Below are 22,517 nucleotides of genomic sequence, written 5' to 3' on the forward strand. Positions count from 1 at the left end.
TGTCCTGTGTTCATCAGTGACTCCCTCCATCTGCTCCATCCATAGCCACTTTTATTTAATCTGTCCTTAAAACCTTAGAAAAATCCGTCTTCAGGCATTTCTCGCTCTAATCTTAACACCTGAACTTGTGAATGATATTCCTCCTCCTTCACCGTGGCCAGGTCTCTGAGCACTTGACACCTTGTATTTCTTGAAAGTCCAGGTCGGTCACAGTTCTGGAATATGGTGTCACTGGAGGATAATTGTGTCCTGTTAGGTTTACATTTATTCTTTCTCAGGTATCGTGCATTTATTTGGTTTTCTTCTTCTCTCTGTGCTTTTTGTGACCCAGTGAAGTAGTTGCACCTAAATCTGGTGGTTCGACCTCAAGAAGCAAGACTTTGTGCTTCTTGCTTCGGCTATTTTGAAAGAGTTGCATATATCTGAAATGCACACCACTCAGTGTCGGTTAAATCTTTTATTTGGACGTCTTAAAGCTACCTTATCATTAGGCTTACTTGAATATGAGATATTCATCACTAAAATCTGTCCTCCAGAACACAATTACATATTACCTAAAAATGAATAAATCCAACAAGTTTTCAAGTATATATGGTTTGGAAAGTTAAAATATAAACTAGAAGAGTCAGACTATTCGGATACGGCTTCTTGCAGCATATGTCCCAAGCTGTGAATCATTATTCTCACTTCTGGCTAAACACTCTAACCTCTGATAAGCTACTTGATTGAGTCCTCGGCATCAGCGAGCAGACACAAAGAGCGCTCCCTGTATTTCCCCTTTACGCTGTTTTTGTTCGGAGGGAGATTTTACACCTCTGCAGGAGAGATCGGCCAACACTATGGAAATTTGTCTGACAACCTCTTTTTCTGCCTGAATATCACACCTGCTAGAATTTGAAGTCCAACACATACGGACAGAAACGCACACACACAGAAAAAAACCAAAAAAAACCAGAGAAGACAGTTCATTTTCACTTGCCCACACACAATAAATATATTGCATGCACTCTAAAGCACCTTCAAAATATATAAGCCCTGACATATTTGAAAATGATAAGACATCTGTGGTGTGGTTTTGTGGAGTGCTTTCCCTGTCAAAACAGAATGTGTGTCGGGATCCAATAGAGTAGAAAAGTGCAATCTTGTATTGATTTCAGAGCTGTTGCAGATCGATCGGAGCTGATAGAAGTAGGAAGAACAAGATAAGACACGTTTTTCATCCTATTCATCATGAACTGATAAGAGGGCTGTGCTGACATCCGCGAGCTGGTGTTTGTCGGTTAGATCTTTTAAGTTTTGGTGACCGAGCTCGTGAAGACACACACATACATAAATACATACATGCATTCTGCAACTGCCATTTAAAACGCTGCTTATATTCACAAGAAAGTAATTGCACGGAAAGACGCAGTTTGAAGGAAGAGGAGATGAACAAAAGTAGCGTGAGTGGGGCTTGAGGAAGTGGAGAAAGCAGAGTGTTTGAAGTCAGTCGGACCGCGTAAAGAGCCAGGGCCAGACGTTTGATATTCATCAGTGAGCGTAGGCGTTGAAGAAGAGTGAGGAGAATGAAGGGTGGAGGAGGAGGTGAAGGGGGCAAACAGGTGTGCTTAGAAGGAGGAGAGACTGATGTAGACAAAGAGCTAAGAAAAGAGGACATGAGAGGCAAATGCCCAAAAGTAATGAAGCAACAGTGGGATGAGGCAATGGGGAGCAAGTGGAGGTGCAGTGTGGTTCATTTCTCACCTGTCCCGCTCACTGGATAGCCGGGAGAGGGGGAGAAGACCTGCGACGCAAAGTCTTCAAACGTCATTACTTCTCTGTGGTTCTGAACGATGGCCTCTAAGTAGAGGGCTCGCTCCTCGTAGCTGGATTGGTCTCGTTAAAGAAAAATATCATGTGCAGAAAAAAACAACAACCAGACAGCAGGTGAGGCCTTCACCTGTCATTTAAATGAACTCTCATAAAAGAATTTCAGGTCATAAAACTATATATCTATTTCTAGCATAGTTCAGCAATTAGAAACAAATACCAGGAACAATTAGATGGCTTTATTGCTGCATAACAAACACAAACAGCACTACGAGATTTGGGTGTAGCTTTACCAGACTGGGCAGCTTCACCATCAGCAACCAGCCAGAAGCAAAGATGGAACAATCAGCCATGCCATACAGCCCCAAATGAGAATGCAGTCTCCAAAATAATCATAGAAAAAAAGAATACACCACGACTGGCGTGATGCTCAAAACCTCTCCTCTCCCTCCTCTCGTCCCTCACTCTTCTCTAATAGAACCCCTGCTGCAGGCAGCATGTCTAGGACCACCCTCCCCGATGTGCTGCCTGCCACTTCTCCGTGCCATCAGGGGGAAAATTGGAGCCATTTGAAATTCAGAGTGACAAGCAGTGACTGGGGCCTGGGCAGCCAGCATGCAGGATGGATGGCTGGATTTGAAATGGGAAAGCTCCAATAAATAAATAGATAAATAAGCCAGCAAAATGGCTGCTGAGTGAGGGTGGAAAACATTCTGGTGGCCATTATCATATCATTATCATGGATATATCCTGCTAAGTCTGTTGTGGAATGGAGGAAAAAGCTGGATAAAATATGATATAGGGAACCATTGGAGTAAAAAGGACTATTTTGAAGGCATAATGATAGTCAGCACTTATTTTAACAATGTGTGAGCATGTTTTTAGAATGAGTCTGATTATTTGCTGTGAACATGTTTCCTTCACTGACGCCTGACAAATTGCTTCACAAACACATGAACTCACTGTCAAACACACAGCTCTAGTTGTTGAATGCTGATGCCCTCCTCCCCCTCATCTCATCAGGATTGCCAGGGTGGAGTGAAACTAGGCTGTTGCCGACGCCAAGGATGGACCAGGCTAAGCTGAGATAGGCTGGACTGGGCCGAGAGGCGCTGGTCTGGGTTAGATAGATAGGACGAGACATTTACTGGGCAAGCGGCCTGCTGTGGGCACATGCCGCCACAGCAGGGGCCAAGGCAGCCATGACCAATGGCTTTGAGGGGAACCATAGCAAAGTAGGGACGACGGGCACCTGTGCCGGGACACACCAAAGGGTATGAAAGCCAAGCTGCTCAGAGTAAGAGACAGACATTGACAAAGGGAAGAACAAGACAAAGGAAAAGGTATAAAGATATGTTCTTGAAAAGTTCTTGATTTATTCTACGTAAAAAGGTAAAAAAAAGTGATTATTTAAATTACTGATCGATTAGACGGAAATATTGTATAAATGGAAAATTTGGACATACGGTTGGAAAATAAATCCATAAAAGCTACAATTTTAATCTTCAAGATAGGGAAATGGATGACTTTATTATTCTCAAAGGAAAACTTAATATTTCCTTATGGGAAACCTGCCAGCTACTAACTGTAACTAAGTGACCATTCTTCGTAGGAGAGCCGCAGAGCAGACTGACTTTAAGCACGTAAAAGCACTTCCTAATGTGCTACTTATCTGTTTTCCAGACATGCAACGTCACTGTTTTCAGTCACTTGCTGGAAACAGTGTTGAACAAAGAGTGGGCATCCCAGGCTCTGCTGCCATGGTAACCTGGGTCACAGCTCTGTGTGATGGGTCATATCCAGGGTTTAGTGGGTGACGGATAGAGAGCAAGGATGTTTGTAAAAATAATAAAAATGGGCCCAGAAAGGTGATAAGTGGAGGAAAAAAATATGAGGGAGGGAATGACTTGATGAAAAGACCTGAGAGAACTTAAGAGGGAGGCTGATAAATGAAAAACAAGGAAGGATGGGGACAGAGAGTGTCTCGGCACAGCATGGGTCAACAGAGCCATATGGCGGTCCATTATCAGAGATGCAGATGACTGCAGGCCTGTTATTGAGATTCCTAAAGCAAATATTGACTCCAGCTGGAGCAGACACTCTCTGACTCTGACACACGCCTCTCCTCCACTACTTCCTTCCGCTGCCCTCTCTCCAAGTTAGACAAATAGATTATGGTGGGTGAGAAAAAAAAAATAATTAAAGAATAAAATGGACATAGTGTAAAAAGATCAAGAGAGGAGAGGGGAAAAAAAGATGAGCAGTGGTGGAGAAAAACAGGTTGTGAGTGAGGGAGACAAAAAAAAAAAGGTATCTTGGGGACGGGTGAAAAAGAGAGCAGTAATCAGCTCACTTAAGTGAATGTACAATGCTATCTGTTGGTAAAAAATGGTGTAAAGAAATCTGACCTAATGCACAGTGAGGGGTAATAATGCCTTCTCTCTAGCTCTCTGTCATTTTTATGCTTGTCTCTAATTAATAAGCCATGGGCACAGCTTGTTTCCCTGCATATACACAGATGATGTTCCCTCCATGCAGTAACTTAATCAACAGACACATCCAGAATGGTGACGCAAAGACTATGTCCATGTCATGGACACCAAGCCCGCTGATGTGGAGCTACTTTTAAGGAAAGAATAAGCTACATCTACAGCTGGTGAATGCCTTGCAAATACACTAGACAGGTGAATCACCATAAACCAAAACTTATTCTCCATGAAAACGTTCCCTGTTAAAAAAGCCTTCAAAATGAACTGTGTAGCTGTATCTCAGAGGACTCAACTGCACCTGGGGCCATAAATAGAAACACAAAGGGAAAATTCAGACAGGTTTACATTTCAACAGATGGACTGCAACTCAAGTCACCCGTGACATAACTGTCATTTACAGCTGAACTAGGCAGACATGCAAGAAAAGCAAGGGTTTGGGAGTGGAGTGAGTTGCACCACTTTGGGAATTTCCAAGGAACCCCTGTGTTCCAAGTGACTGCATTCCTATTAAAGACAGGAGACCAATTTAACGTCTATGGAGCGTGGCATCGACCGGGACAGTAACGACAAAAAAAATCTCCCAGGTCTGAGTTAATGCAAAACAAGTTTGGTTAGGAGATTGATATCTGGCGATGGGATGGGAGCAGTGGCAATAAAAAGAAAAACATAAATCAAATCCATTTCACATTTGGAATAATGTGTCAGAGTAAAAACAGTCTTTTTCATTCCGTCTCCTGCTTTTCCTCACTCTCTCTTGTATTACTGGTAACAAAGACAGTGACTTACAGCTGGTATGAGTGCAGGTGTGTAACCCAAAGACATTACCACGGACACAGTCCCACTCCTCATACCTGTGTAGACATATGCGCATGTTTATCTGGGCCAACATACGTGTGCATGCATATGTATCTGTGGGTGTGTGCACATACTATGTATACATATGCATGCTGTCCAGATGGCAGGGAGGTAGCTCTGGGGGAATGGAGGGGTCAAGCATCTTTGTGGATCAAAGCCAAGGTCAGGGCAGCTGCAGTGGCCCATGTTCAAGGTGAATGGAGGCCTCAGATGGCTCTTCATTAGCAGCCTACCCCATTCCTGCTGGACCCCATCAACCAACCGCCACCGACCCTCATCATCTTCTATCTTCCTTTTCTCTCTCCATCCACAGGGACCTGTTCTCAAACTACGTGTCCACTGGGATCCATTTTGTTCTGTGAGTAACTGCACCAAGCACAAGAAGACACAAACGCATGCTCACACATCAGTGTTTGTGAATAAGTAGGCACAACACACACACACACACCAACATCCTCCATCACAGTTCCCAAAAAGAGCCTAAGTTGACCTCTGAACTGATGTCCCTCTGGAGAGAAGCATCCTGACCATCAGTCCAGCCTGAGTCTTTGTGTTCCTTAATCTCCCTGCTGACAAAAATCCTCACCACCACTGGCCTCTGACACACACTCCCTACATTTCAAACAAATTGAGCCTTTGCGCACACACACACACACACACACACACACACACACACACACACGCCCAGAAGGCATGATTATGCAACATGACTTTGGGAAAGTAGTCCTTTTCTGAAAGATGCTGAATATTTTACATTTAAATTTCCGTTAAAAGATCAGCACAATTTGTGTCTTTGGGACCACACACACCACTAAAAACACAAAATCTTGTTTTTTTCGCTGAAACACTTAAATGTGTTTCCTTGAATGCATTTCTACACTGCACAAAACCAGAAAAAAGTCATAGTTCATAGAACTTCCTTTGTCGAGACTTACTCAGCTCGACAAGGAACCATTTGAGGAGCCATCTGTGACGACATTTAACCGTCACTGGTCCAGATGGTATAACTGTATGTTGATTGATCGCACATGACTTCAGCAACAGTAACTGTCAAAGCAAAAATATCTATCCAAACAAAGTTCAACTTTTAGAAAAAAATATCTTAAGTCAGCCTTAAAGATTATATAAAATGCAAACAAATTAAGTAATAGCAAAGAGCTTATATCTAATTACTAAACTTAATCCACAGCTCCTCTCTTCACCCACAGTCATTTTCATCTCTTTGTACACTTTTATGCGATATATGTAATATACAGTTATTACAGAGTAATTACAGAGTTATTACAGGCTTTAATAAACTTGACAGAGGAAATACATCGAGGTTCTGACAAGTGATTTGCTCAACAGTGATTGGCTATGGTGCCAGTTTATTATTCACACTGGCAATATAAATGCAAAAAAATCCCTTGAAGGTATGTTGTTCTTAAGGGAGCTGCTCAGTCTCCAGTTTGCCTCTGGGATTCCACAAATGTGTTTGGTTTCAAAGCATCATTAGTGTCACTGAGCAGCCCTGCTGAAATCTAAGAGCCGAACACCATTTTGTACTCATTTCGTATAAAGCCATAAAATATAATTGAAAGAGGTAATAAGATGTGATTGGTCAAATGAATAACATAATTAAGAGACACGGTAGCAGAGACACACACACCAAGTTAATCTGCAGATAAGACAGGGTAGGGTGTGAAAGTCCAGATTAAGCTGGGGAGCATTAGTTGGGGTCTTAAGACACCCCATACTGACAGTTCAGTACTTCAGCTGCATTTATATCGAACTCTAAGTCACAGAAGCGGGATGATGTGTGCAGGGAGTGCAACTCCCTCCTCGCACTTTGTAAAAGAGGTCTCCAAATGATGTCGAGTTTCAAATAGTACACTGCCTAAAGCGGAAATGCTTATGCTTGAATAGGAAATGTTCACATTAAAGAGAAGACGAGGAGATAAGAGAAATGAACAGGGCCAGAGGCAAAGCAGGTTCAAGACCAATCCTGAATCTCTGAATAGCACATCAATATATTTTGGAAAATGATCCTCTTCATGCCACTACCTTTACAAAAACAGACTGTGAAGGAATGCTAGTCTAACGACAAGCACAGCTATAATCAACCAAGATATAATCAACCTGTGCCATATGTGTAAATCATCCACACACAACTAAATGTTTAATCTATTGAGGCTTCCACTGAAAACAATTAAATAATAATCAGTGACCATTCAAATCTGAAACATGCACAGGGACAAAACCACTCCTATGGCCCTCTAGGCCTCCATGGCAGCAGCCAAGGTTAATCCTGTTTGTCGAAGCGCTGCTGGGAAAAAGAGCTCTTGTAGTGAAGAGGGACAGTTGAGAGATGATGTGGAGAGTGCCTCTAGGTGCTTGACCCCCTCCTCCCTCAGCCCCACATCTGCCCATTAACCTGGGCCAATCAGCTTGACCTTGGTGAGGAGAGGAGCCGGAGGAGTAGCTCATAGTGCCATTGACTCCAAGCAGTCACATAATTGGCCAGTTAAGAGGAGGGGGTTGGGTGGTGGTGTTTGGTTGTGCTGGGGTACCAGTGCAAACAGGTTAAAAAAAAAGCATGTGAATTGACATGTGGCTTATTCTTGAAAGACAGTGCCCCAACTCCTTGTGTCAAGTGAACACTTATAGATGGATAGTAAAGCTGGATGTCACACAAATACCTTCAAACCTATTAGTACATAAAGAAGTGAAGTATTTTACTTTCAGGAAAAAGTCAGAATTAAAGAAAGAGTGGTGGCAAAAGCAGACAAAGGGCCAAACCTTCAAAGGATTTAATACAGACTGTTACTGCCGGTCACTAGACTTGAGCCCAAAGCTGAAATGAGCAGATTTAAATCAACAGAGGTCACAGTGCCAACTCCAGGACTCACTGTTTAGAGAAATGGATTACAATGCATGTGCAAAAACTTTAGTCTAATGTGGAAGAGGACATAAGAGTCAGAAAAAAATAGCAGAAGTAATGGGAAAAGTGTTGAAACACGAGGGGAAAGGGGATAACTTGAGCCCAAAAAAAGGGGCTATAACAATGAGAAGGAAGAAGGGGGCAGGAAGGAGGGAGGTGGGGGGATGGATAAGAGGAAGGAAAGAAAAAGAGATAAAGCCGAGCAGGTGTTGATTGGAGAGAGGCCGAGCGGTGAGTGCCAGTGGTACCTGTTGTCACAGCGAGGGCTGAGGTGTGAAGCTCGTCTCTGCAGAGGCCCTCAGAGGTGTGAGGTGATTACGGGGAGGAAGACAGAGAAATTTAGATGGAGAGACACAGGGAGAAAGATGGACATGGGCAGAGAGTGAATGTGGCAATAAAGCTGGCTGCAGGAATAATGGCAGAGTGGGAAAGAACAACAGATTGAGATGGATAAAGTGAGAGCATGTATGACAGAAACCAGCCAGTAGGGTGATTGTATGGTGTGTGTGTGTGTGTGTGTGTGTGTGTGTGTGTCTCACTTCCATTTTATATAGCAGCTACTCAAACCTTGGTGTCTCATTAAACAGCTTTTTTTGGTGTAGACAGCTGTAGCAGCCGTACAGAAAATGCCTGAAAGTGTCACAAATGTATTATGATGAATGGAGGTGTTTGTGTGTCCATTTTCTGGGTGAGCATAGACTTACACAACAGCGGATACTCCAGAGGAATAGCTGCTTTCAGAGAGTTTTAACAAGTAGTCTAATTAGTGGGTCCAGGAAACTGGAGCTCAGGAGCCCCAAAGGAGCCAGGTCAAACAGTAAGCCCAGGTTAATGACACCTCCTGAGGGGTAAGTTTCCCACAGCAAGAGCTTTCTAAGCTCCAACCTCCACACCTCTCTACAGTCCATCTGGCATTCAGACAGCAAGATGGGGAGTTATGGCTGTGATATCACTCCTAACCTGTGACATCATCGCTGCCCATCAGTGATTTCACAAAGGTTGGCCACAGCTACAGACAAAATCTGATGTCTGCTAGCTGGCATGACCGGGTTATTTATGACTCGAATGAAGAAAGTAGTCACCCATTTTCTCAAGTCCCTGGCAGCCCACCATTCCTCTGGGGGACACAAAAATCGATTTCTGCTCAACAACAAATCATAAGAGCAGCACCTAATCAGAGGTCACCGTTGTCCCCTGATTGTTGGAGGTTCACAGAATATAAATGGCAAAGCAACAAGTCATTGTCACAAACCAGAGACACAGGACAGCCATAAGATAGCCGGTGACATCATGATATGTTGTAATATGGTTTGTTCAACACATGACTGCCATCAAAGCCTACTGGACTATGTATTCAGATGAGCCAAGTCTGTAACCAATCTCCTTTTCAAAGGACTCTGGCTTCCATTGATGAGTCCTAATACAGCAGCCTTAGATGTGAAACACAAAGGATCGACATGATTAATCAAACACAGACCCATTATGGCCTGACAGTCACACCGGCCTCCGCTGTGTATTAACAGAAAGTCATAATAAGATGAGCTACAAAAGGCTGATAGGGATGAAGATTAACAGATACTGGTCCGTGAGTGGCTGGTGAGAGTTGAAGGTCTCCTTTGTCAGTGATGATCACCAGTGACATGAATGTCTGAGCCCTCTGGACACATTATTAGGTCAGGACAAAGGTGGGCATGATATGAGCTATCAGGGGTGAACGTGTGTCATATTTTTCCTCCAGTTCCTGACATTTGACTTGTTTAGAGTCGAGACAAGGAACCACAGCATCTATCTGATCTCAATTTGAACTTTTAATAAAAAGTCAGAGATGAAACACGGAAGGGCAGGCCGAACCTAGACAGTGATTGGAATCCATCTGAATGCTTATGAGGCATTTCAACTCATCTTTTTTCCAACTTTGTTGAGCAAATCTATAATTATTACCAGGCTAAAACCTCAAACTCAGCTTCTGGCACACTGTACTCTTGTAAAAAAAAAGACAAAAAACATGGTAGCAAGCCAAGAATCCCAACGTTCTATAATCTATTTGACAAATCCAGAAGAGGGGTCAGACACTTATATTACAAGAGTAATGTGCCAACTCCGGGTCACGCCAAATAGCTCTGATTTTAACCCTACGATAACACTGCTCAGACGAGCCCTGATGAAATATTAAAACAAAATGAGCAGTGGCTTCTGCAATTTTAATGATGCTTGTGGCATGTGCAACAGAATAACTGCGAAGCATTTATGCCAAGCATCTCTGGCTACTTCGCCTCTGAGACATGCGACATGTGAAATCTGTTGTTCCGCTATTGCCCCATATATGAAAGGTTCATTGTGCCAATTAGGCTGCCTAGTCTTATGTAAAATGTCAGGCATTTAGAGAGAATGATAATGATTAGTGCTAGGTTACGTATGATCACATCAGTGGGAAATGTAAAAAAATAAAGAAGGTTACTTTTAACTGATGGGTTCATACAGTAAAGTGAGCCAGTTTTGTTAAAAATCTATTAATAAAGTGTCGTTAATCATCACAGAAAATGTAGCTGCGATCGAGGATATGATGCCAACATTTCTTTGTTGGAGAAGTTTGGTTATTTATTCTCTTACAGATAAAATTTTATAATGTGAAAAAAAGTTTATAGCGGTGTACATCATAAGTGTGGGAGCAGGAAGACTGACTGACCAAGCCTTCTGCTTGTTATTATTGTAATGAATGAGAAGGACAGTGTGCGGAGATGCATTTCTGTATTCACACATAAGCATGCTCAAAGAGAGAAACACACACAAAACCTTGGGCAAAAAAGAAAATGGACTTCTGTGTTGGCAGCAGCTTTTCCCTAATCCTCACCCTTGGGCTATATTGTGCAGTCAAGCAGGCTATTACATGGCAACAATTAGGGGGGCTGGAGCTCAACACCTGGTCGTCTCCTATTCTGGCCCTTCAGTGGCAGCTGACTGTACAGTCTCACAGCCAGGTGGCCCTCCTTCAATGACATTAGCTAGTCACTCCAGGGTTAATCAGGAGCCTGCCATCATCCAGTGGGCAAGCATGGAGCCCCATTCAGATTGGAACCTTTTATAGAGAAAACAAATGATGGAGACTATGTTGTTATAAAAACTTGTTCAATTGAAGATCTCTGAGAGAGACCTCACATAATCAAAATTAACTTGAGGGAGGGGTTAGAGCCCCTTGGATTCATGGGCAAGATTTGGTGCGCTGCCTTGATTGGCTGAAGCGTAGCTTGCAGCACATCAACTGTGCATCCTGCAGCTTATAATGGACCTTTTCATGGGTGGACAAAAACAGATGGAGGAGCGGGAAGTGCTATACATCCACGCAGACGGACGATGACGTGGGGGGAGGGAAACTGGATTTTGTCAAAGTCGGCTGATACAAAAACAAGTGGGTGTAGCTCGAGCAGCCCGGGCTATATCTGCCTGTAAGGAAAACCCTATTCCAAAGCCCCCTGGCTTGGAGATCTGAGGATAAATAACACTCATTAGAATAACAAAAGCTATAGATTTGTACCCAAATCAGCTAGAGTCTCATCAATAGTAATTAGAGGCTATACATAACTAATGAAGATGCTCACGTTACATTAACAAAGGTACTGAAAGCTGGTATTTATGCAAAACTAGAGAATTAGATAAGTGGATAAATAGAGCTTTTCTGACATTTTAACACAAGAATGTGCAGGGAAAATGATAAAAACAAAATTAATTGTCAACTGTTAGATGAATCTCACGTTTAATGTTGTAAAATAAAAAAAAAAATTGGATTTAAGTAAAAAGAATCCTACTATCAGAAGGTGCTGTTGGTACGTCTGCGACCATAGACACATCCTCCATGTTGGACATCAAACTCAGTATTACTACAGCCTGTTGCATTGGAGGAACACAGGAAGATTAGGCCAGTATCTCTCACTGCCTCTCTTTCAGCCACAGCCACCACTTGACAATAAAAGACAGACTATCAGTATTAACACATCAAAGGCTGCTTTCTGTAAGAGGCAGACAATGCACAGCGATGCACACTTAAATGTTTTGTTTTTATTATTGCTTTGTTTGCCTTGCCTGTCTGTCAATGCAGAAAATTCCATTTCGTGCAAAAATGCAAATGCTGGGAGGCACAAGGACATCCTCTGAAAGAGAACAATGGCCACAGGCCAGCGGAGGAGCAGACAGTGCCTTTGAACCATTTAAAGAGGCATCAATGTGGAACTTATAAATAATCAACTAATTCCTTCTTAACACAGCCAATTAAGTCAGCAACATTAAAAGCAACCCAGCCTTATGAAAAAAAGAGCAATCCTAGTGCCTGACCAGACAAAAAAAAAAGAGAATTGAGAATTTAACAGCCATTTAGGGATAAAGACGCCCAATAATGTCAAAAGGTGTCTTCATAAGAGTCCCAAAAACCCAGGGCTACATCAGAGACCAAGAGATTCCAGTGGAGTACGATGAGTGACATTTCACTGACATTTCCCAGCAGCATTCAATGTGTCGCTGCCTCAAGACGGCATCAGAAATATCTATGGATATGCTTGAATGTGACACAGGCGTTAAGGGATGTGGGTTCTTTCAGGGGACGGCCTCATCTCTGGGACCAGTGATGAGGAGCCTGGACCCTGGGAGATTGAATGGTAATCACTGGAGCACAGATAATGGATGATTGAAGGCTCTTTCTACTCCGCTGTTGGATTTCAATATCAGAGAGGCCCTAGAATTGGGATTCTTATCAGGGGCGGTGTGTCAAACAAAGGAGAGCTGAGCGTGAAATATGGGGTCCAACTCAGGCACACGACCATGGCGATTAGCACAAGGATAAAAAGGGCCGCACAAACAAAAGAGGGCAGCTTTAGCTGGACAAAGGGCTGTTCACTGCCTTGTAGCAAGAGACACGGAAGGAAGAAGGGACATAAAGGAAAAAAGGAGAGACTACTTGGTGGTAACAAGAGGACAGGACAAGAGTTTTGCGGAGATGGCTTGAAGATGAATAGTGACACAGCCAACTATTAAGGAATATTCCAGATCCACTGCTTCTGACGGAGAATAATGGACCAGCAGGGCTGAAATGCAATATACTCCACCTCAAAGCCATTCACGCAAATCCAAACAAAAACACAGAATCATTCACATACACACTAACACACATGATGGCATGAGGCTTCACATCTCTGCCAAGTCCATCACAAAAAAAACCCAACAAAATTATTCCCATTCATCCCCAGATTCCAAGCACCACCGTTTGCCAGGAAAGCTCATTAACCCACCCTTCAAGAACCATGAGACAAAAGAAGGGAAAACAAAACATAACTAATCAATGAGAACGCACCGACTGGGGAGGGTGTGGAGTGGGGGATAACATGATAACCTGAGAGGGCTAACAGCTTTTGCTTTAGTGTTGCACTGACTGGCTGTGGGGTGGAAAAAGAAAGTTCATTAATTAAACAGGGCTAGGGGTAACAGATGGAATGGCTAGCAGGATGCTAATCACTTAAAGCAGACAGACAGGTTTTTTTTTTTACACTCAACTAGAAGCAGCACTACCACACACCAATTACAATGAATGAGTTCCCTCAACAGCAGTGGAGTCATTACTTGGTCCATCGGTGACACCGGGGTCAAGGTATCTCGGCTTTGGGTATTTAAATCTTTGTTGACATACTTTTTAAATGAGCAGGATTTGTGAACGTTTGATGGATACATCAAGCTATGTGCAAACATCTAACACGGTCACAGTCATTTCCTTACATACAAGTAGCACATCTGAGAGGACTGATCATTGATGAGCAGTCCTCTCAGATGTCAAGGCAATTTTCAAACAGTGAATGAATATCATACTGTTTGCTGACAAGTGAAAAAAAAGGGGAAAAAAACTCCATATTTCCAGAAAGTGCTGGACAAAAATGTCTGATACTAATAATTTTTTTTATACTGACCCGTATATTGATAAAGACCAAACAGCAGTATTCTTTATATAACTTGTAACAGTATTGTTTATGCATTTCTGTCTGACAGTCGTATCCAAAGTTGGGGATGGGACGCGAGAAGGTGATCCCCCACAAAACTGGCTTTCACTCTGCAGCTCGCAAATGGACAGATGTCAGAAATGAATGTATAACAGACGGAGAGAGAAGAGGAGGGGTGTGGGGGAGGGGGTTCAAGTTTAAAAATACACACAGCCATCACATTCTTTGGGATACACCAGGATATCCAGTTTTTATGACTGATAGTTGAAAACTGCATTTGATTATTTTAGAAACTAAAAAGCTTCCTGTTACCGGTGAATTAATAACAGCAGAAATTGGAATAGGAAGAAAAAAAAAGAAATCGGAATTTGCAAATATATAGACAAATATGAAAGAAGCCAATTGAAAAGATTATAACTTCTATGATAAAAACATCAGAATACACAAAGTATTATACTACAACAACAAACTGAAATGCACCAACAGGCCTAACAGTTTGACACCAGCAGTGCGTGTGTATGCTACCCCAGGCGGGGCTCTGGGTCCCTGCTGTTGGCTGTCTGGTTCCATGCCTGCTCTACCTGTGTTTAAAAGGGGGCGTCCCCCATGAAGCTCAGACCCCAGAGTGCTGGCTGGGCTGGGCCTCGAGGGCTTTTCAGGGTGTGGGTGCCATGCAGTGGATGCCTTTTGTTACAGGCTGGGTGGCAAGAGGAGGAGGACCTACTGTGAATGTGTGTGTGTGTTGGGGGGTGGGGGGGTTGAGGAGAAAAAAAAATGAGTAATGCTCTGAGTCATTTTGCATTAGCAGCAGGAGAGGGAGACAGGGAGAGGGGGAGTAGATGAGAGGGGATGGAGGGAGAGAATACTTTTGCATGTTGTATGAAGCTAGACGCCATATGCTGTCCGAGCTGGGCTGCCTCCTGAGTCAGGGCTCTTGGTTTGACAGGCCTGTGCTTGCCCCTTCCACACTCCCAAAGCCAACCCCCCTCTTCCCAAACTGACACCCTCCTCCCTTTAGGCCTTCCTACGCTCCAGCAATGGGCTTGGCAATTGCTTTGGTTGTGCATGGTCTGCGCTCACTTCATTTGTGCGTGAGTGTGTACTGGAAGAGGGAGGGGTACTCAGTGATCTGAACACATCGGACATTGTCGTGAGTCCCAGGAGGAACAGCTGGTCAGTTGGAGAGAGGGGTGGGAGGGGGGCAGGGCTAAGGAGGGGAAGAGATGGGAGGCTGTGCGCTACACTGATAATGGGATTAGGTTAAAACATTCAGAAGGGGAGAGACCCCTCCTCTCTGAGCAAAGCCCAAATAATGTGTAAACTCTCAACCACACTATCAAAGCCAGTGCCAGCCTTCACCCAAACTGACCCTGCCAACTTCAAGCAGGGACACTTCAACACAGAACTCAACTCCCCAGCAACCTAACTCACCCAACCACACCCTGCCTCCAGGAAAAAGGCCTGCATCAAGAAATATGATACACTTCCAGACACTTAACATAAACTGCTCAACAATTCCAGGTGACAGTCTCTTTCGAGATAACAAATTCATTTTTGTTGCTCAGCTCTGTTTCCAGTGAACAGGAAGTTGGCTAGTTACATTCACATCAGCTCAGACCGTTACATGAATCCAGGATATAATGACTGGCTTGGCGTCTCACTGTGCCCAGTCAAGCACTGTGTTCCATAGTGATATAGACTGCTGAGTATTATCTATGAGGCTGCTGACAGTTATGGCACAACAGCTGGCAAATTAGACCTATCAACGATGCTAAATAATTCATGTGAGACAACACTAACATGGCAGATCCTATTCATGACACCCTATCATGCGTACACGCGCACTTTCATCTCCGCTAGGTGAAGAATCTTACAGTATACAAAAGAACATGCTCTGGTCAGACAAAGACAGGGCGAGAGTGGGACAATAACTTGCTCAGAAGGGGTGTGAGAATATGTAATTGTCAATGCAGTGACTGTAATAATTATGATGGGAGGGGATGTAGCAACAGCACACAAAGGAGTGTGTACAGGATATCATATCCTTTATGTTTTCACTTTACAGCTTTTGAAATTATGTACATCTCGTTTTAGCTGATGGACCAGGGGGACTGTAGATATGCTCATGTGAGCCTGTGGGGGAACATGACAGCCTTTTGCTGCTTTCTGGGTTCCAATGAAAGGATCAAAACTCCCTCTCTTCTTTCTGCAACAGCACACAGTCAGACACACACATATACACGTCACCTAAAAGCCTGGCTCGCATGACTGGAGAAGGGCAGAAACAGATTATGGTTATTGATTGCTGCCTAGAGATGGATCTGTGTGTGTGTTTACTTGTGTGTCAGAGCAGAGGATGGGTACTGAGGGCAGTGTGCAAAAGCTATTGATTCTGTCCAGTAGGGAGGGTATGTCTCCGAATCAAGGTCAGTTTCGCATGGTCTCACCTATTAGTAACTTGCCATCTCCCAAACACACACACACACACACACACACACACACACACACACACACACACACACACACACACACACACACACACCAGTTTTACCTTTAACAATATCCCCATCACAAAGAGTGATGGACGGCACATCAAACTCAAGTGCTTGTTGAAGAGAGAAATGAATCCAACCTTCTGGATGAGGACATTATTCTACAGTGACAGTATGAAGGACCTTCTTCATACAGTAAATGAAAGAGGACAGCCAGGCCTTCCAGTGACAGTCTGGGTTCAGGTGACACAAACAAACTCATCATCTCTTTTAAGCCACTATGATGTATGTTTTGGAAGTGAAGTGATACGCTCAATCAGAAGAAGTGAAAAGTGGCTTTCACTTAGACAAATACAGTTGTGGTTAATTTAAAACAAACAAACAAAAAAAAGATTATTTTGATATTCTGTGGTCCTAAGTGTTCACAATGCAGCTGTGAAGGGGGGGGGGGGGGGGCAGTACACTCACTCAGACCACAATGCCACACCAGCTGCATTCACTATCAGGCATATAAATAATAAATGATACATTATAAGTTGTCTGTAAGAGGATTGTGATATGATGCCTACAGCATGAGGCCAATGTGTCCTGACAAGGGAGACTGACAAAAATTGTAACTGACATTGAGGGCTGTGCACAGTGCAAGAAAGCATATGCAACTGCGCAGATTTAACAAATCAGGGTGAGAGGAAAGGGAGACAGGGACAGACACAGGGCATAATGTGGAAAGACATCTTCCATCTGAAATACTCCTGTTGCCCGTCTGTGTATTTTCCTACAATGTTGCCGGTGGTCATTTTTCAATATCAAATCCTATTAGCTTGAGAGATTCTGTGAGCCTTGCAGCAGACTGCTGGAGTCCTCTCGAGCCTTGTGACAGAGAGAGAGGGGGCTGCAGAGCCATACTGGCCTTTTATCTGGACACACAGGGGTCATATAGCTTCTCTTTGAAGAAATATTCAACTAATTACCTTGGAGAGTGGCCTCACAGGCAGAGAGTAGGCTGTGGATTGTTAAGGCATTGTGAAGGGGTAAACTAAGGATGAGGATTTTCATCTCGCACAAAAAATTTCTGGGGAAAAAATAGAGGGTGGGTCATTGTTGCATCCTGTGGAAGATAAAGAGCTGCATATCCTTAGAGGCCAAAGGAAAAGACTTAAGAGGGAAAAGTGCAAAAGGCTAAAGTTATGTAAAAGCACATCAAACGATCAAAGCATCTAAAAGAGGAACTCACAACATCGGTTCATTTCAAGCTCACGCCATAGCTGGACCCTGGTTCAATCGTGTATATTTAATGAAACCAACTCTCTTAAGATAAAGAGATGATTTATATATTAAATATGGCACCTAACATTTTGCTTATTCGCTATGTTTAAACATGGCCACTGTCCTCACAAGCACTCTTGCTCAGCAGACGAGCAGCAGACACTGATCCTGGCAGAGTGTTTTGCTTGGCACAGTCATTCATCTCCTCACTTGGAGTGCGTGAGGCCTGGCAGCCTATCAGTGACAGAGCTCCAGAGGCAGTGCTTATCTCCTCTCAGAGATCGTGCCTTTGTGCCGACTGCTCCTCTGCTAAGGAATGCCAGGTGAGGCTTTGTGGCCCAGTGCAGTTCTGTTACTCACCTCCCTCTCCGTCAACCCCCCCACTCCCTAAGGCTCACAGAGGCAGGCAGGCCGATGGCTGCCCCCCTCTCTGGCACTGAGAGTCACACTGGGCTAATTCACTTGGCGTTGGGTAACAGACATCTGTCACTCAGGATGCCCCAAGGGACACACAGACACAGCCTCATATTGGGTTGGGGGGTCAGGCGATGCGATGCATCGTGAAACACATACAGATGGATGCATAGTTACACACCCGCCTATGTGCTGCAGGATGATTAAAGACTAAAATCCTTTGCTTTGAGTGTCTACAGCCCATGGACTTGATAATACTTTTAAAAATTTGTTTCAATGTCAGAATATGCCAATATCTTAAAAACAACAGATAGTAGTCTTGCTCCCAAATTAAACATCCTTGGGGGAGGTTTCTATAGCAACAGCCAGAGGGACAGCGTGGTTCTGGTGGGGCGGTGCTGTACATTCTGTCCGAGGAGGAGTTGGGCGTTAAGGGAGATCAGGTTTCCCCCCTCAAGGGGCCATCCCGATTCTGCCCCCATTTCACCCCCCAACTCTGCGCTGCTGGCATTCACATGCTAATTCATCTCCATTGGTAATTACACTCTCTTTAAACCAACTGACAACTACAGCTGGAGTCAGGCTCTTAACGGCACACTGTTGGATGGGTGGAGGGATGCAAGCGAGAGAGTGTGTATGGGTGCGCGCTTGCGGCTGTATGCACTTACATGTATTTGTGGATGGTGCTTTTATTTTGGTTATTTTTCCTCCATAAAATGGTAGTGATAGATGATAACACATTATCTGTGCTCCTACCCAAAACAGCCCCACTACCACCCATTTTGCTGCAGGCTGTGAAACAGCCCTGGCGTAATAGTTATATGCAAATCAGGTAGCCCATAAAGATCACTGTCAGCACTCAGCTGTGTACATCGGCTAACATGACATCCACGCCACATGTCTTAATGAATTTACCCAGAAGGGGTTTTGGCCTTGCTGAAAATTTAAGCTCAGTGATGTTTTACATCTATTGGGATCACACATAAAAATATGACCAAATGTTTGCTCATAGTCCTCATGATCTCAGCCGTATGAGTAATGAGTGGCTGGTGTTCTTACAGTTTACAATCCCGGGATGAGCTATCACTGCATGGGATATTGAACAGTAAATGAAGCAGACGGTTGGAGGTGTAAAGGATACAAGCTCTGGTAGAGTGTCAGCCGGGACTTGACAGCTCTGCTGGCATTGATACAGGTGGCCCGTACCAAGCTTGGCAACAGTTTCCCAGTGACGATGGCGCCATTAAATAGAGGCCCAAAGAAAGGAACCTAGGAAGTTCAGAGAAAGAGAGGGGGGGGGGAAACAATCAGTAAGAGGAGTAAATTTAGACACCATTCTTAAGTTAATTTGAGTCCCATCACTGTATTGTATCGAGTTAAAAATAAGACAGCGTGAATTAAAAATCTTCATGTTCTTGTTTTAAAACAGTTCCTCCATCTGTTAAGGGCAAGGGTTCAAGTTGAAATTAGATTTTTCCTAACTTTGCATGACAACCACACATATCTAATGTGAATCAAAGTTAGGTAAATGAAATTAAAATGACAATCAATACTAAACAATGCCCTCATATTGAGCTGCTGGACAAATACAAAGGGGCAATATGAATTTTAGCAACAGCCTGAGTGTGTGTGGGTACACGCGTCTGTTCATGCATATTGGAAGGGGGCCCTTAATCATTGAAGCTCAATAGTCATTGACCTGGAAGTTGACGTGAATGTCAAAGTCTTTCCAAAAGGTCCTGCTGTCTCCAACTTGGCAGTTCAGGGAGTGATAGTCTCCAGTCATACTGAACAATAAAAACATTTCCAGAAATGATACAGACCAATTTATTCAACGGCGTGGTAGAAAAATGGCCTGATAGGACATAAAAACTAAAACAAAAAAAACGTTTTTTTTAAAAAAAAGTTAAAGTTTAAAATTATTATTATTTTTCTATAAAAGATGATTTTATAGGTGGACAGTCATGTATTACGGGCTGGCTTGCTTCAAGGGAAGTTGTAAAATCATCAAGAGAGACAGGCTTACAATTTATAAATACCCGGTCTTGTTCAGTTTAATTATTTCTAAACTTTTAGTTTAAACACACATAAGTAGCATCATTTGATCCAAATGGATGACAATAAATCAGTACTATGATCATTTATGCTGTGTAGTAAGAACAACAGCAAAATGATAAGTAACTGATAATACATATGGTAAAATCAGCTCTCTAAAGTAATATCTAACACTGATTTCTTGGTAAGAACCCACAACAAACACTGTATAAACAGTATTAATGAAGATGACTAAACATCTATGTTCCCTGTAACTATATCAGGAACAAAAAAAATCTAAACTCAGACAACACTTACTTTCTTCCTTACAAATAATACATGTTGAAAAGACAAAACTAAATGGATAAGGATATTGAATAGCTTTAGTATTATTCATGTTGAAAGGATATATCTGGACATCTGAAGCAAGCCATCACAGGCAAAGAATTTGCACTGTCCTCCGGGAGCCCACACATCGAGTGCAGTACTATGGAGCGACCAAGATGAAAGCTAGCCAACAAATGGCAGTAACCATTTCTGAGAGCACATACCCACAGTGTGGGTAATAATGCACTGCTGGAGTAGGGGTGGAACTGAGAGCCTTCAGACAGAAAACGCAACAGCAGAAATAACCTATGAAACTCACAGGACAGTCTGAACAGAAAAACAAGTACGAGGGACTGCATTAACTCGACGATAGATTAACACAATGTCATGCTGTCCATATGCGGTTGATGACAGACCTTTTTCATGGCATACAATTTAGCTTTTCACAGTAGGGAAAGTAGAGGTGGAATTAATGATGGCTTCCTGCCATTAGGTGTCTCAGTAAGCCATCAGAGTGAATCAGTATGCACAGAGCCTAAACCTGTGCTTTGTGTGAGCTGCTACAAAGCAGCAGTGCTTTACCTGTGGTTTCTTCATGATCTGGATGAAATACATGTGGTTCTTCATTGGGTAGATGATAATTAGCACGTCTCCAAAGTCAGTTGGGATGATGCCGCGTCGATAGTCCCTGGTGTGCTCAGACCACACGATGTGCACCTCATCATTGCCCAGGTGACGCAGCTGCCAAACAAAATCAGCCTAATCAAGGGCCTTGCAAGTGCATGTAATTTTCACTGCTATGGTGATGTTGACAGGAACACAGTTTAAGTGGATTATGGCATGACACTAGGTTTATCCAGTCTGCACTTTAAGCCCTCATCACTGCCAGAAGACTACTGATTTTAATTAGGTGACACAAGGAAGGCAATAAGTATTAATAAAGAATGTTTTTACTGGTACTGGAGAAAAAATGTAACTCGTTTTCATTACTTCATGCAGCAGGTGGCTGTTTACAGCTTAATCCCAAACTTTGCTTGAAAACTGTGTTTTACATCAGGGTGCAGATTCAGCCTGTGACTCTCTACATTTTCTTTTTTTTTTCATTAGAAATTCAAATAGCAAATGCAAAATAGACAAAATTGAGCATTTTTAAAATGAAGTAATTCGAATCCAATTAAGCTTTCCCAGATATTAAATTGCTTCCCATTTCCACTCTATTCAAAAACACAAATGAAACTGGGCAGGACCAGAAGATGCATTTAAATGACAGGAAATTGGCTGGTGCTTGTTTAAAAAAGGTAAACAGGTTTGCCTTTTCCAAAGTAAAACAGATGAATACAGCTGCATTGTATTCTCCGACATGTGAAAATCACCTGTTAGTGGGAAGTACAGTGATGTTGAATCAAACACCCCTTTAAAATTTCTGGGGTACCGTGGACATTGAAAATAGGCCTCTCCTCAGAAAACATCTGCCCATGTACTGTTGGCCTAATGAGCCATTAGGAAACATGCCCCTGCCACCAAAAAATGCAATTAGCACATTCTATTATAAGCCCTTAATTATGCTAATACAGTAATCTTAAACAAATCCACGGCATGCTGATTACTGAAGCTTGCCAGTTCAGTCTGTCTGTCCAAGGATCAGCAGGTACCAAGGAGGTCAGTCACTGGGACAATTTCAGAGAAAATGTTGAATATGCATTTGCAGTACACAATCAACACTGGGATGTTAATTTGGGTTAAGATATTAGCATGTGGATGAGCTGAATGACAAGTTTAATGAGGATGCTTATGCTCTGGTCAATCATCTTCTGTACCAATTTATTTACCCCCTTGTTAATCACGTCCAAATGTTTGAGACTTCTCTAATAAAATGTGATTCAAGTCAAAGGCTCTTGTCCAATTAGCCCTCTTTGACCTCCCACACAGCCAATGG

General features: G+C 43.0%; 1 protein-coding gene across 6 annotated transcripts in view; it reads right to left on the minus strand.

Annotated features, from left to right (window-relative positions):
* ralgapa2 (Ral GTPase activating protein catalytic subunit alpha 2) overlaps positions 1-22,517 on the minus strand; it is a 90,323-nt gene that overhangs the window by 6,538 nt on the left and 61,268 nt on the right. For all 6 annotated transcript variants that reach the window (XM_075447745.1, XM_075447740.1, XM_075447743.1 and 3 more), the window contains 3 exons: positions 21,164-21,322; positions 19,362-19,489; positions 1,744-1,865 (listed from right to left, as the gene is read on the minus strand). In XM_075447745.1, the coding sequence (XP_075303860.1) occupies positions 1,744-1,865; positions 19,362-19,489; positions 21,164-21,322 (409 nt within the window). The remainder of the gene's footprint in view (positions 1-1,743; positions 1,866-19,361; positions 19,490-21,163; positions 21,323-22,517) is intronic.

Source organism: Odontesthes bonariensis, chromosome 17 (genome assembly GCF_027942865.1).
Source record: "Odontesthes bonariensis isolate fOdoBon6 chromosome 17, fOdoBon6.hap1, whole genome shotgun sequence".
Taxonomy (NCBI): Eukaryota; Metazoa; Chordata; class Actinopteri; order Atheriniformes; family Atherinopsidae; genus Odontesthes; species Odontesthes bonariensis.